Source organism: Podarcis melisellensis (genome assembly GCF_964234715.1).
Source record: "Podarcis melisellensis genome assembly, chromosome: 9".
Taxonomy (NCBI): domain Eukaryota; kingdom Metazoa; phylum Chordata; class Lepidosauria; order Squamata; family Lacertidae; genus Podarcis; species Podarcis melisellensis.
Genome location: NC_138541.1, coordinates 34,949,748 through 34,965,344, shown reverse-complemented (window position 1 = coordinate 34,965,344; position 15,597 = coordinate 34,949,748). Strand labels below are relative to the sequence as shown.

Here is a 15,597-nt window from a genome sequence, read left to right as displayed (position 1 = left end):
CTTTGTAGCACAAAATAAGTTGTTTGCATTCAACAGTCACAATAGTTTCAATGTTAGCAACTGCAGATGCTGCTCTCATTGTCCTAATTTCAGTAGTAGTCTTATGGGCTTGATTCCCTTTCCATGAATGCTAGCTACTGCTGAAACAAATTAGCACTTTGGAGTGTTTTCAGGCCTCCATTGGAGGAATCTCATAAATCAAATACTGTGGAATTTTTGAAAGCCGTCTCTGGATTCTGGTAAAGTGCAAGGGTGTAAGACTTTCCACAAAGTGGCTTACATCATTTTAAAAAAAACATATTTACAAAACATTGAAATCATCCTCAGAGCAACAGCAGCAAATTCAAGGCTTGTCCCCACTTCACTTGTCTTGTGCATAGAAAAAGCATGGATCCGGCTGGTTTTCCACTTGTCCTGTGCTTTCTAGAAACAGGTTCGAGTGGTTTTCTGTTTCACTTCCTCAGGAAAATCCACTCTTTACAGCTGCATTGGAACAAATGTCAATCTGTGAAAAACCCAATTGACATTTCCTCCAATTTCAAGGTAAGGAGCAGGTTTCCCCTGGAGGAAGCAGTGGGAGAAATGTAAATGTGGATGAGCCCTCAGTAATGATATGATAACCTTAAAACTTAAAAACAATACAAGAAGTTGGGGAGGAGGGAACCAAACCTATGTATGTGCTGCAAAAGCTCTATGAAGTCTGCTGCCCATGTCTTAACGAAGCAAAAGTCAGAAGAGCCTCAGGCAGGCATTTGGCAACCAAGTGACACCTGTGGCTGTCTTGGATGAAAGAGACTAGAATTGGTATCTTTTTTTCTTTTTTCCAACAAAATCTGGCACTAATGGCAGAGCTTCTTTTGGGTATATGTAAAGTGTCTTTTCCATGAGGGGAGCAAACCTCCGGTTTTAAAAATGGATCTAAGGACAAAGTATTTTCCCCACCTCGCATAGAAGACATGAACTTAGCAGACCGTCAAGTCCATTCCTCAGTTGCCGGCAGAATTATCCACAGATCCACTTATGCTATAGAGAGTTTCCAAAAGCAGAGAGCAGGTGCTCACTGGTAAGACCTCTCTGTAGAGCAAATTGTTACAGATTATTCAAGAAAGTAAACTAAGCTGCACACTGCACAGAAGGCAGAAACATGAAGGCGTTCACAATAGCAATGGAAAATCAATGATAAAAACATACTTTGCCCCTAAATCCACCAACCAAAGCTCGGGTATTACACCATTCATTCTTTTCTTCTTTAGCCCTGAAAGAAAATAAGAAAGATTTCCGGAATGGCAGATGCTGTGGTCATAATTACAGTCTTAAACCCTGCTCAGGCATTACTTAGTTCTGCAGAGATGCAGCTCCTTTGCAGTTATTCAATCAAAACATTACTCAAGCCATGATCTGAAGACCACTCATGGAAGGGGGCTCTTAAATGCATGGAATTGCCACCTGTGCACAGGGAATTGTAGTGTTTGTCTCCATATGACTGGCCATCTCTGTAAGAAAGGAAGCTTTTGAGAAGAGCACATGTCTTTGCTACTGTGAACAGACTGATTTACTATTAATCACTGTCCCTTACAGTAGTAGACAAAGATAACTCTGGTTTGCGATGACGAAGCGTGTTTCCCTCCTTCAAAGGTAAAGAGGAAAGAGAGAAACTAACTTGCCAACAAGTGATGCACTTCTGTGTACCAAACATACTAAAGTACATGTCTTCAAAAATTTATTTCAAAGCTTTTCCAAAGCAGTACGTGTTTGGGCCAAAGATCCTAGCCAATAGGTGCTTGTGGCAGTTGTATAGAACTCTAGCTCTGGCTCTAGCTCTGTTTAGGCCAAGCATAGGCAAACTCTGGCCCTCCAGATGTTTGGGACTACAATTCCCATCATCCCTGACCACTGGTCCTGTTAGCTAGGGATGATGGGAGTTGTAGTCCCAAACATCTGGAGGGCCGGAGTTTGCCTATGCCTGCTTCAGGCATTCCAAAGGCCACACATGGTGATGAAGAACATACCAGCTCTGCCTCTGTGTTGCAGTCCCCATTGCCCTCCAATGGGGTTACAGCAGCCATCACCAACTTGGCACCATCCAGTTGTACTACAATTTGTGCTCCAAATCATGAAGGGCAGTGGGAACTGTGACCTGGGAAAGGGGTGAGACTCACTGCTGCTCTCCTTTATGACATGAGAGAATATGGAAAGCTAATGTAGGGCTTCTACCTTGGGAACGTGGGTGTACTTCTGCAGGTAGATTTTCAGTTTACACAGGTGTTTTGAGGTGCTTCCAAACCCTGAAGAAGCTAATTTAGATAGTGGTCAAGATGTGATGTGGGAGAGGGGAGTAACGTGGCTGTTGCATGCAGCAAGGACAAAAGTTTTTGAGTGAAAAAGACCTAATTGCCAACATAAATATAATCCTAAAATCTTTTGTCTCTGGACAGACAAAACCTATTCCGAGCAGTATGTATTTTTATTTTTTTACCACAACAGGATGAAAAGATACAAATGAAAGTCCATTAATGAGAGTAAGGATTAACAGGAGCCCACTTTGTGGATGTGCTGCGGTACATTTCCGCAACACACCTGAAAACAACATACAAAGCTCTGTACTTTTAGGCGCTTTTAGTGGTAAGCTGCTGAACTCTCACAGTGACTTTGCCTTGGATCTTGTTTACCCAGTGAAGATCTAGTTATAGAAAACACCATTGTGGGCTTGTTATTGTTTTGCTCTTTTTAAGCAAAATAAAAACAAAAAAATAAAAAACACTCTTAAGATTGTCAAAAAGCACAAGGCTGTTATGGGATGGGATGTAAAACTTCATTAGCCTCCTGAATATGTACAGAGTACTGGATATAGAACTAGCTTCTATAAATGAGGGATATTATTGCGCAAATTCTCCAGGTGGTCCAAATGGGTTGATGTGTATTCTTAACTGTGCTTTATTCAATTGTTTTGCTTTAAATTTTGCACCCTGCACTGGGATCACCTGTAACCAATGTTTTAAATCAATAAAAGAAATAAAAAGAGGGTGTCATTTATGATAGCAACTAGTAATAAACCTAAAGGCTCTTTTATGTCCATTTTTATCCATTTGCTTCAGTTTTAAAATACTTTCTTCTCAAAGTAAATATCAGATGCAGTAGTTTTAATATGAAGTGCAGACAAGCCAGATGTGTATTAGTCACTGGTATAATTTGGAGACATGCATGCTGTAGGTAAGCAGGGGTATTCTTAGAGTCATTAATTATAAGGAGATACCTTGAAGCTTCAAATGCACGAGAGTTCAGGGCAGCAGTGGTTAATCTTCAGATGTTGTTGGATTCCAACTCCCAGCAGCTCCAAAGAGTATGGCCAACATTCAGAGTTGATGGTTGTTGTAATCCTACAACATGGAGGGTTTTAGGTTCCCTTCAACCAATCCAGTTTTGGGGGTTTGTTTAAACAACAATACATTTTCCATTGCTGTAGGCAGTGGCATTCACCTGACCTCTGGTCACTTGTGTCACTCTTGCAAGCCAGGATGTAGAGGGGGAGGAGTGAGGAGATAGTAAGGTCTGCATGGTGCAATTGCACCAGCAAGAGCAGTGGATTGGCGCTGCCTGTGTTATGCACCACGCTGACCTCGCCCTACCAACTGCTGCTGTTCACTTCCACAGTGGCCAGCATGTTAGCTGTTAGCATCTTTCTAAGGGCCTCTATGGTCAATTCCCCAGTCAATAAGCAGACCTTCCTGCCCCTTTTTGCTGCTTTTTGGTGTACGATCTGCATGTGTTCCCTCAATGTTGCTGCGTAACATTTTTTAGGTGTGAAAAATATGATACTCAGGGAGATACCAGGTTGAATCCAATGTAGCGTTATGTGAACATTTTGTCAGCGCAAGGATTTCTGCCTGCACAATGCAATGTTCTCCACCTAACCTTCCCCTGCAACCCCTAAATATCTTCTAGGCAATGGCGTAGCATAGGTGGGCTGCCCTGGGCAGTGATAGGAGACTCTATACCCCTGCTTCTAGGAGTATCTTGGGAGTCCCATACATTCATATGAAGTACAGGGGCAAGTCTTCACACAGGGTAAAGTGAAGTCCATGTACAGCTTGAGCTCTCACATAAATAAAGAGCCACTTAATTATGCGGCATATATGTAAATCCAGCAGCTGTTCAACGTATGCAAAGTTTACCTTGTAATCTTGAAACCCATTTAGTTAAAAGTAAGTATTGTTATTGTAAATGGAATTTACTGCCAAGGAATTGTAGAGAGGATCATAAACTGCCAAGTCCCCATCTATTTTTGTGAAATAATCACTATCTAAATATTCTAGATATAAACTTTGGGCATCCATAATAAAGACACCTCTATGAACAGAAGTATATTTTAATAGGATGAGCAGGGAAATTGCTTCTTTAAGTGATGTGACTATGGAAACTGAGTGTAAATAAAAAGCAAGGCAGCATTTCAGTCTGAAGTCAAAGACAGGAAGTGGGCAGAGCTCTCTGAGACCAATGACAAAATTTCTTCCCTGACATAATCATTACACTGGGGTCCAGTTGAGTTTGCAGATAATTTAGTATTGAAAAAATTAATTAGACCTGTGCCTGTAATTGCTGCAAACATTCCCAAGGGACTCTGTATTCTTGGTCTCTGCTTCAGAACCTATTATTTTGTGTGTTTACATTAATGTTTGCTGCTTTCCTGCATGTTAAGTAGACCAAAAATGAAGAAATGAAAATACTACCCTTTAATACTGATGGAAAACACTGATGGAAAGCACTGTTATGGGATGCTGACACATATATAGTCAAATATTGTCCACAGAATTCACACCCATATCATAAGTCTCAGCTGCAACATTTCAACCATGCAAAAGTGATAGCTTTCTGCACCCCAAGCACTACATGCCTTCATCCAGGCAAGCAAGAGGCATTATTTCAGTTCAAGGATGTTCTAGCCATACAAAAGCACTTGAGGAACAGAGGGGTAAAATGGAGAGGTAAAATGGAGCGTTCTGGAAGAGGGCAGGGAGCATCCATGGTGCAACATTATGTGGAGCTCCCACTTGTATGGATGCTAATGTAATGCTAAGTATGTTTGGTACTTTTAACTTTATGCTACAATATACATGGGGCTACATTTTAAAGATCCTTTGAAAGCTACAGCTGGTAAAAATGCATCTACTAATAGGGCCAGAGGGTCGGTAAATATAGCACAAATTTTATCAGCTTCTTTGGTTATCAGTTCATTTCCAGGCTCAGTTCAAAGTGCTGGCGTTTACTTAAAAAACCCTAAATGGTCTGGGACCAAATTATTTGAAGGACTGCGTTCACCAAAATGAACCCACCCAAGACCTGCTATTGACTTCAGGGGGATTACTCTGTGGCCCACTACAAGCAGAAATAAGATGGGCAGATACCATGGAGAAGGACTTTTCACTGGTGACCCCATATCTTTGGAACCCTCTTTTGTGAAAACTCTACCAATCTCCCTCTTGGGAAATCTTCATGCAAACCTTGAAGACTTTGTGAAGCCATTTCTGAATGATTTTATTCTGACTTTAAAAGGATTTCATTGATGTGTTTGTCACACTTTGTTCATTGCGACTTATTGTGGTTGTAAATCTTATTTTGGTAAACTCTAGAGAGGGCTTTGTCCTAAAAGGTGGCACATAAATATCTGAAATAATTTACTACCCTTGTGGTCACTTGCTTTTTGCTTCCAATTGTAGGCATGGATTCTAAGGAACATTGTGGGTTTTTTTGAGGTAGGTTTATGCAGCCAATTTCTGCTTTGCTGAAGCATTTTTAAAATATGACATAAGAAACATTTAGCATATGAATTGGGTAGTTCATCCCCTTCCCCTTTATCACACATTCATGTGATTATGACTGAGAAAAGTCAAAAGCTGGCCCAGTAATCTGACATTCGGCAGTGCATTTCTCATCCTTTGTTAAGGACAAATCGCGTTTCATTGACTACGTGAAATGTGGAGTTAGTTAAGACAACCCAAAGTCCAGACACCTTCCTTGCTCCTTATTTCTGATTGTGGAGCAATATAATCTGGACGCTGCCTGCTAATCTCTTTGGAGTGTGTTAGATGGAGGATATTTCCCCTGTGAAGAGGTTGAAGTATTTGACCTCAATACACATTCCAGACTCACAATTCTGTGATCCTAATACTCAATCATCGCTGCAGGAATGTAAGTTCATTTGAGCACAAATGACAGCGTAGCTCAACTGAAATGACACAGAGAATAAGAAACATCAATTTTAATAGAGATTTGAATCAAGGGATGATGAAGAATGTAGCACCCTTTGTTCTTTCTTCAAACCTGTGTCTTGGTGGAAGCATTTATGGATGTGTTTATTCACGTATAAGATACAGGCACACCGGTGATCAATCCTATGCACCTTTTTACCACCACCACATACAATGCCAATCGGTGCACTCGATTATTTCTGCCCTTGTCCAGGTTGTCAAACCAAAAATCCCATTATAGAAGATTCCTGGGAGCTCCAGTTCTGCAGATTCATGGGCTCCTTGGTACTGTGAAGTAATGGATGTTCTGTTGTGTTATTGGTCCCCCGTCAGCACTTGTTTGCGATTTTTTTTGGCTGGAAGAACCTGAAGTGGTTTAAAGACAGCAAAGTTGGTGGAAGCATGCCCATTATATGCCCAGTAGATTAAAGTCTCTGTGATAACAATTGGAGCCTCCCTGTCTATGGTCTTGCTGACCACTGAGCTTAGAGTGGGCGGAAATGGCACAAAATGCTATGAAGTCTGTTTGACTTTTATGGTCAGATGTGAAGCCGAAAGAGGATTCAGCCTCTGAGCTTGTTTTGAAGGAGCAATAAAAGCGCTAAACAGCAGCAGCCCTGGTCACTCCCTATACATAATTGAAATAGCTGCCCACTGAAGTCAGAATGAGATCGGGGGGGGGGGGGAGGGAGCTGTGTAAGTGGCTCTGACTGTTGCTATAACAACAGCACCTTGGTCTAATTTCTTCTGAAAAATGACTTGCTGCTAGTGGGATGAAGTGGAGCAGCTTTTTGCAGCAGATGAAAGCTCTGTCGACAGCCTTAAGTGCTCCCTTGTTTATGTAGTGGATACTCTATGGTGTGGCCACTATAGTCCTGCTGAAAATTCCAAGATGAGCTAGTCCACGTGTGGGTGTGTATGTGTGTTGTAATATGTAGATATACTTTTTAGACTATTAATAAATAGCCCCATAAAGTTTGGTGGTCTCCTAGCCCAGGACCGGGTTCCTCCTTTTATAAATGGCTTATAAATAACCCAATACTCACTCATGTCCACCCAAGTCTACTGCTTTGGGAGCAAAAATACTCCCCCCCCTTTTTTTGTAATGCTATTCCAGGGCACTCCACCTCATAGGGAACAATGGATGCCAGTTATTTCCACATGTAACATATCCAGCTTCGGATGACATGCACAAGCAAGAATTTGTCTATATTTATATGTCATGGTAAACCATAGTTTGAATAGTTTACTGTGAACGCGGAAATTGTACCTGTTCCACTCCTCCCCTAGCGTGAATGGGAGCAACTAGTCACAACATTGGCTTAGTGTTATGTCCAGACTGAGGGACGTGCTTTGTTTCACTCCAAAGAAATCACAGTTGGGAAGCAAAGAAGAAACCTTGGCTTCAGATCCCTGGTTTAGATGTAGCACAAAGCCAGGGATTGTGTGTTGTTCCTGCTTGCACTAAGGAGCAAAGTGAAAGCCAAACTGTGTTTTTATGGTAAACCATTAGCTGTGGTTTACCATGACACACAAATGGAGCCACTGGTTCATTTCAGGGAGGGGGAAATACACCCACCCACCTCACACACATTTATGTTCAACAGTTTCGTGGGAGTGCGGTAGGGCTTTCTTCAGTCAGAACTCACCGGAACTGAGTTCTGGCACCTCTTTGGTGTGTTCTGGCACCTTTTTAGTGTTGTGGTGCCATTCCCTAGCATGCTGCTTGGGGCTGCATGACAGAGGTGGTAGGTGGCCCAGCAATTGGGCAGAGGTTGGTTGCGTAAGGTGGCAGCTGATATTTCCTTGCAGCAGTGGGGTAAAGTGGGCGTAGAAGAGAAGGTCCTCCCCCTGAAAAAAGCTCAACAACTACAGATTCTGTAGTATGAAGCTGCATTTGGAGTCGTAGTTGTTTTCAGTTGAGGAGTGTCCACAATGTAAAGAAAGGTTGGGGAACCTTTTCCAGCCCATTGGCCAGATTCTGTGATGGATAGCCTTTAGGGTAGGGGTTGGCAACCTAAGGTCCATGGGCCACAAGCGGCTCATGGGGGTCATTTAACCGGACCATGAGCCAACCCCAAACTGAGCTGCCCACTCGGTGAGTCCCTGTGTGCTGTGCTAAACTGGTACAGCGTGGCACGAGGATTCATTTCCACGGTGCCGGAAATCGTGTCTGTGTGGACACTGGAAATTGCAGGCACGCACGATCCAGCCCACGGAGGGATCTCCACTGGAGTGAACCAGCCCAGGCGAGGTAAACCTTGCCGACCCCTGCTTTAGGGGGCAGGGGCTGTAGGCTAGAGGCCAAAGGCACTTGTAAAGAAGAGATGGATTCTTACCTTTATACAGTAGGTTATATTCCAGCCATGCCAAAGCCACACACACACACACACCTCTGCTGAGGAAAGCAAGCAGTGTTATCAGAGCGCAAGGGCACATTCCAGCCAGGCAAAAGCATCCAAGGAGGGCATGGAGCAGGACCAGCTTGAAGAAGGACCAGTTAAGAAGACCTGATGGGTCACATATGGTAAAGGGACATGCAGTGAAGCTGTAGTGGGAGTTTTGGGGAATTTATTGGAGACCTTTGAGATCAGCAGCCTGGTCATCTTATTTCCTTAAAGTGTGGTAATGTAATTGGCCACAGTTTAATCCTTGACATCACACCCACTTGTTCAGATGAGAAGTGATCATATCCCCCAATTCATTTTCAATGCTCAAGTGCTCAGGGGATATTTAGGTTTTAAGTGGCAGGCAGGCTGCTAGGTTACTGAGTCGAGGGTCTACAGAGGAGTGTGGGAAGCACACAAGAGCATCAGACTTCATTATGCACCATCCATTTGACAGGGGAAGAAACAATAAATGTAACCCATGCCTGAAGGATGTGTCACTCCCTTGGGAAGAAAGCAGCAACTCCGTTAACCTCATTCCACCTGCATTTCATTTCACGCAACTGTCCCAAGCTAGATTTGAACTGGGGTTGTCGGCTGCACCTCTTTACCTGTAAGGAGGCTGGCTATTCAGTGCAGCAAGCAACTGTCTCGATTGCTTGCTGAATTACCTTTGACGATGCTCCGCTATTTGTACATATCCTAACTGATGTAAAGTATGCATGTAGTAAAAAGGGTTTCTGGTGTTAGGAATGCATACTTTGTCCACAGGAAGAAGTTGCTGATTTGAGAAAAACGCCAGGGAAGGAGGGAATGACAGTTATTTCCCTATGGAAGCAGTGTAGGCATACAGGGCCAAATACCTCAGGCTAAGGAATGTTTGCTTAATTTTGTTTATTGATTTTGCATAGCAACCTGTTACATAAATTGCAAAACTAAATATAAAAGGCAATTGGACATTGCCAGATCCAAGAGTAGTTTGTGGTAGCAAAGTGGAGCAACATAATTTGGAGCTGTGCCACTTCGGACTGCAAGTGGGAGAGTCATATTTTTGAATGTTCCCCCATGTAAAAGGAAAGAAAAAGAGCTATCAGATCAGTACAGCAGGGAGCTGGGTAGGTTAAACTTCTTATTTTATTTTACTAGAGGCAAGTGTTTGTTTAAGCACATTTTTCAAAAAAGTATTTTACCTGCAGTCTGAAGTGGTACCGTCCATCATTCTTCCATGTCACTCTACCACCTCATTTTTGGTAAGGCGTTGAAAAGCACCAAACTATCACCATTAACATATCTCATTGCTAAAGGATTATAATACTCCCTTGTAAGGAAAAGCAACAGGCACAAAAATATAGAAACAGGAAAGGGAAGGGCAGTAGCCAAGCTCAGCACATCAAAAGAGCAGGAGAAAAGGGAAGCAGATCAGATAGAATCCACTTTTCCTCACAGAGAAACAGAAGAATTTTATTACTGGAGTGTATGAACATGCTTTGTAGAACAAGTAGCCAGCAGTATCTGAGGCATGAAACTTATTTGGAAGAGACTGAAGCTGCAAGTCATTTCTCCAGCTTTGTCTTAAAACGTTGTCCAATGTGTTTAAAGAGAGTTAAGAAGACAGACTGAAGTGACAGGCTTTTTGAAGCATCTTCCTCCCACATTAGAAGAGTTGTTTTTCATCCCAGTGCCATCACTTTAGTGGTAGTAAAAGGGCTTAAGTGGGATTGAAGTGGTGCCTGAGCCTTGTCTTGTGAATGTAACTCTCAGTAGAATGACACTAAACAGTGCAGGAAAACCAGTGAGTTGAGATAGTGGTATCTCACAATTAAGGCAACAGTGGCAATAAACTTCCTTATCTACCCCAGGCAAGGGAAGGAAGGCAAAATGTAGGTCCTTATTTCAAAATGGCTGCAAGCTGAGAAGTGGGATTTGCAGAACCGATTGGGTTCTGCAAATACAGGACATTTATTGGGTGCCACTTCCAAGAGGGTGATTGAGATGAGGCCTGCCTTTGTTTTGCCACCAAGTATATAAAGGCTGGTATGTGTTGCTGTAGAAAACGAGGTGGGTAAAGGAAAGCTGAGCCAAATTCATGGTATATTATTAATTTTTATTATTTAAATATTATGTTAGCCGCCTTTGGCAAAAATCCCCCTGACGCCATTTTTACACCCCAAAACCAGGATGTTTCAGGAATTTTCCTGATGTATGGCAAGCCTAGCTCATGACAAATGCTTTACATAAAAAGAGGAAAGGATGGTGCATTTCAGAACATCTGGCAGAATTTCTTAGAACTTTGTGCAGAAAGCAGATCCCTTTCTTTTGTGCCGCCCACCCATCTACACTGTGTTTGGTTTTTTAAGTTATTTTAAAAATCCCCTTCCCCCCCTTCCTTCTGTAACTCTGTAACTGGGAAATGGGGAGAGGAATTAGTTTATAGTAGAAATATCAAAAACTTTGAATGAAAAAAAAACCTCCTTTGGAGGCTGAAAAGGACAGGGGAGGTCCATTGCATGCATGGAAGTCTGTTGTACCAGCAGAGCTGCAATGTTCAATACAACCGCTAGATTATAAATATAAGAATCCACTGGAAGGCAGTAGCAGTCCATACACATGTCAGTTATCAAAACTGAGAATTTATGTTAGCATCACTGATAATAGAGTCCGGGATGGGGAACCTTTGCAGCTGAAGGGCCTAATATTCTCTCATGGAAAAGGTTCTTGAGCTGCCTACCAGTGATGGGTGTGGCCAAATGTAAAAATTGGGGGGGGGGGGACAAATGCAACTCTTACCTTTATGTAATAGGCTGCATTCAATCCATGCACAATTCAGAGGTTTCTATACACACCTTTCTCCATCACTGAAAGTAGGAAACACTACTGCAGTTCAGGGAGACAATTCCAGTCAAGCAAAATCACTCAAGGAGGGTGTAGAAATACACTTTGTGTGCCCCCTACCCCCAATTGCTATACCCTTTTGCCCTGTTTGCTCCTTTTTTTCTCCCACGTGGCTCTTTATCACCGACAGAACATCTATCCAGCATGCTACGCAGGTGCAAATGCCGAGAATTCTATAATGCTGAAACCTTGCAGGCTCCACCTGTAGCTTAAGTATTGAAGTAGGTCTGTAGAACAGGGAGGACTCTGTGAGCACCATGAAACAGACATCTCCAGAACTGATGACTGAAGCAAGATGTATGAAAGAGCTGTTTTTGTTTTCCATTGCATACACTACATTTCTTTTGCCCCATTAACATCTCTAGTGATACAGATTTTTCCCTCCTTTTGGAACAGTATGAACTTTGAAAATGGTTCTTTGGCCAGAAACAAGAAGAATATTAATTGTGTACCCCATGGTGAACAATGGCTGTATCACTCAGCACTTGATGGGGGAGTGTTGTGTGCCAATGAGGCACAGAGAGAAAGTATACAGGTTATGAATTATAATAAATTTTCTGTGAGTATAGTTTATTGCATAGATTGGTTTTGTTGTTGTTGTTTATGAAGGGCAGAAGTGTGTGCAAGAGTCTAATTAATGATTTTCTTCTGTTTCTTCAAGCTTCAAGAGACGGTGAAGAGAAAGTTGGAAGGAGCACGCTCACCCCTCAATGGCGAACAGCAGAATGGAGCCTGTGACAGTAGCTTCTCCCCAACCAGCAAGCGGATACGGAAGGATGTACCTGGGATTGAGGGAATCAACAGCTTGCCCAATAATTTGCCTTTGCCTTCTATTTCCCCTCTTCACCAGCTTGACATAAAACCATCACTGCCCCTGCAGAACAGTGGAACTCATGCTGGTGGTCTGGATGACCTGGGTAAAAATGGTGGACTTCCAGAGATAAAACTCCCAATCAATGGATGCACAGAGCTTGAGGATAGTTTTAACATCCTGCACAACAACAGCAACAACAGCAGCAGCAAGGAGCTAAAACAAGAGCCCTTGGATGATCCTAGCTGCATGGACAATTCTGACACATCACTTTCAAATCAGAATAAACTTTTTTCAGACATTAACCTGAATGATCAAGAGTGGCAGGAGTTAATAGATGAGCTGGCTAACACTGTTCCAGAGGATGACATACAAGATTTGTTCAATGAAGACTTTGAAGAGAAAAAGGAGCCTGAATTTCCCAGACCAGCCACTGAGATTCAAGAGAGTGCGAGTGTTAAAAGTGACCCATCGCACTCTCCATTTGCCCATGTTCCTCTTGGGTCTCCCCAGGTAAGGCCTTCTTCTTCAGGTCCTCCATTTTCAAATGTCCCTACAGCATCTAGCATACCTTCTGTCTCTAGTGCGCCCCCAGCTCCACTCTCTGACAGCTCACCAGCAAATTGTGTGGTTCAGTCACCCCAGACTCCTAACCAAGCACATACCCCAAGCCAAACTCAGTCAAGACCGGGTAATGGTTATCTCATCAATCCAACAACAGTGACAACAGCTGCCCCGGGGCCTGGCCAAGTGGCTGTGCCCAGCACTGACTTATCTCCAGCTGAACAGCTTAAACAGATGGCAGCACAGCAGCAACAACGAGCTAAGCTCATGCAGCAAAAGCAACAGCAGCAGCAGCAGCAACATCCAAATCAAGCATCTAGCTGGTCCCCAGTGGGGCCTCCATCTAGTCCTTATGGAGGACCCTTCAGTACAGACAAACCAAATAGCCCAATGATATATCCCCAAGCCTTTAACAACCAAAATCCTGTAGTGCCTCCTACGGCAAGCAACCCACAAAAGACTACGATGAATAACTACCTCCCTCAAAACCACATGAATATGATCAGTCAGCAGCCAAATAATCTGGGTACAAACTCCTTGAGCAAACAAACCAATATGCTTTCTTATGGCAACACTAAACCTCTGACTCATTTCAATGCTGACTTGAGTCAAAGAATGACTCCACCAATGGCCAATCCCAGCAAGAATCCCATGATGCCATACATGCAGCAGCAGCAGCAGCAGCCCCAACAACCACAGATGCAGGCTCAAATGACACACTTGAGTGAGGAGCAGAAACGCATGCTTATCATGAAGCAGAAAGGAATGATGAACCAGACGATGGCTTATGGAACACTTCCCTCCCTTGGTCAGGTAAGTGTGAGCAGATAACGCTCTTTTAATGACTTAATTCATTACTTTGTTGCAAAATCCAAGAGGGAGTGTGTGTGCTTAAGTCAAGGGTCAGTAGATACTTTTGGAATTTGAGAGTGTGCTGTGGGCGCCAGCCATAAACATGGCTGCCATGGATGTATAGCGTGACACAAAATGGCTGCTGAGGTGAAACGGTATAAGATAAAATGGGTGTCATGTGCTGTGGCATAGAACAAAATGGCTGCTACATCTTAAAGAGCAGGAAAATGCCACACTGATCATTAGTTGGTCGATCAGTGTGGCATTTCCTTGTAGTTGTGGGGTGAGTCATGTTTGACTAGTTTGCCTTTGCTTTGGAGGGAAAGAGGGTTCTAAGGATATGAGTGATCTCTCAGGAGTGAAAAGTTGCTATGGACTTGCTAACGGATGGCCTCTTGTTAATGCTAGCACAAACCACTTTTACAATATCAGAATAGTAAATAATTTTCCTGAGTAAGCTGTGAGGCAAAGGCTGGCAATTCATATATCCATATGGCAATGATGTGCAATGGCATGTGTTTACTAGGTGCCAGTAGTGTGGCCAAATGAAAAAGGGCGAATGGCTCGTGCAACTTTAATATTTGGATTAATATTTAGCTTGAGCTACAAGCTGCACCTGCTGAAATTTCCTCTCTCCACAACTATTAAAAGCAGGAGCTCTTGTCATCTCCTTTACCTGTCCACCTTATTTGCCAATAAAGGACAACCACTATCCTCTGCTCATGGCAGATTCCAAAAGAAAAGCCACTAGTTGCTGCCTGTACAAGGTGGATTGTGCTCCTGTCCTCATCCATGTACAAGTCCTCTTCCACGTCATTGTTCATAGTGCGGTCCATCACCTTAGAGACCACAGTTGTGAAAGTGAAGAAGCACCTGCCCCGACATTGTAGTTATTTGCTTTGTTGTAGAATATTGTAGTATCATCTGCAAAATAAGAACATAAGAGGGGTGCAGTTTGATCAGACCAATGGCCCGCCAACATCAGCATCCAGTTCTCAAAGTGTCCAGCCCTATGACTATGGGAAGCCCACAAGCGGCACCCAAGGGCAGTAGCACTCTTCTCGCTTGTGATCCTCAGCAGCTAGCATTCAGATGCACATTGGTGCTTCTGGCAGTGGACACAGAGCATAGCCATAGCTGATAGCCTTATCCCCCATGGTTTTTGCCAAATCCTCTTTTAAAGTCATCCAAGTTGGTGGCCATTAATGCATATTGTGGAAGAAAATTCCATAGTTTAACTCTGTGCTGAAGATTTGGAGCATTTTCTTTTGTCTGCCCCAAATCTTCCAATCATCTCTGTGGGTAGAGAACCTTTTTTTCAGCCTGATAGCAATGTTACAGGGGCTGTATGCCGGCAGTGGGCAGGGATGGAGAAGAGTGGGCGGAGCAATGGATGTGACTTCTACCTTTGTACACTAGGCCACATTCCAACCACACAGAAGTGTGTATACCCACCACACTCCTCTTTTCATTCTTCAGCCAAGCAAGCAAGGAGCACAAGCACAGATCAAGGACACATTCCAGCCAGGCAAAAGCACTTGGGGAGTGCTCAGAGCAGGCCTGGTGAAGGGCGTGGCCAAGGGAGGAAGGAGAGTCCTGAGGGGCAGATACAGAGCTCGGAGGGGGGCACATTAGGTCCCTGGGACTGATATTCCCCACCCTGACTTAAAAACTTTTTTCTTTTTCGGAGTATGGTCAAACAGGGCAAGCTTCGTGTTCCTGACAAGTTAAAAGATTATATTTAAAAAACAACCCTTGATTTCAAGGTAAAATGTTGATACAAGCTCAAGAAAGCTTGTACCTCATAACCCTCTGCCCCAATATCTCATTTAGCTCACCTTCAAAT

The 15,597-nt window shown here is 43.2% G+C and overlaps 1 protein-coding gene across 4 annotated transcripts in view; it reads left to right on the top strand.

The window, feature by feature from the left end:
- Positions 1-15,597, top strand: part of MAML3 (mastermind like transcriptional coactivator 3) — a 279,257-nt gene that overhangs the window by 140,033 nt on the left and 123,627 nt on the right. For all 4 annotated transcript variants that reach the window (XM_081925953.1, XM_081925954.1, XM_081925955.1 and 1 more), the window contains one exon: positions 12,186-13,712. In XM_081925953.1, coding sequence (XP_081782079.1) covers positions 12,186-13,712 — 1,527 coding nt within the window. The remainder of the gene's footprint in view (positions 1-12,185; positions 13,713-15,597) is intronic.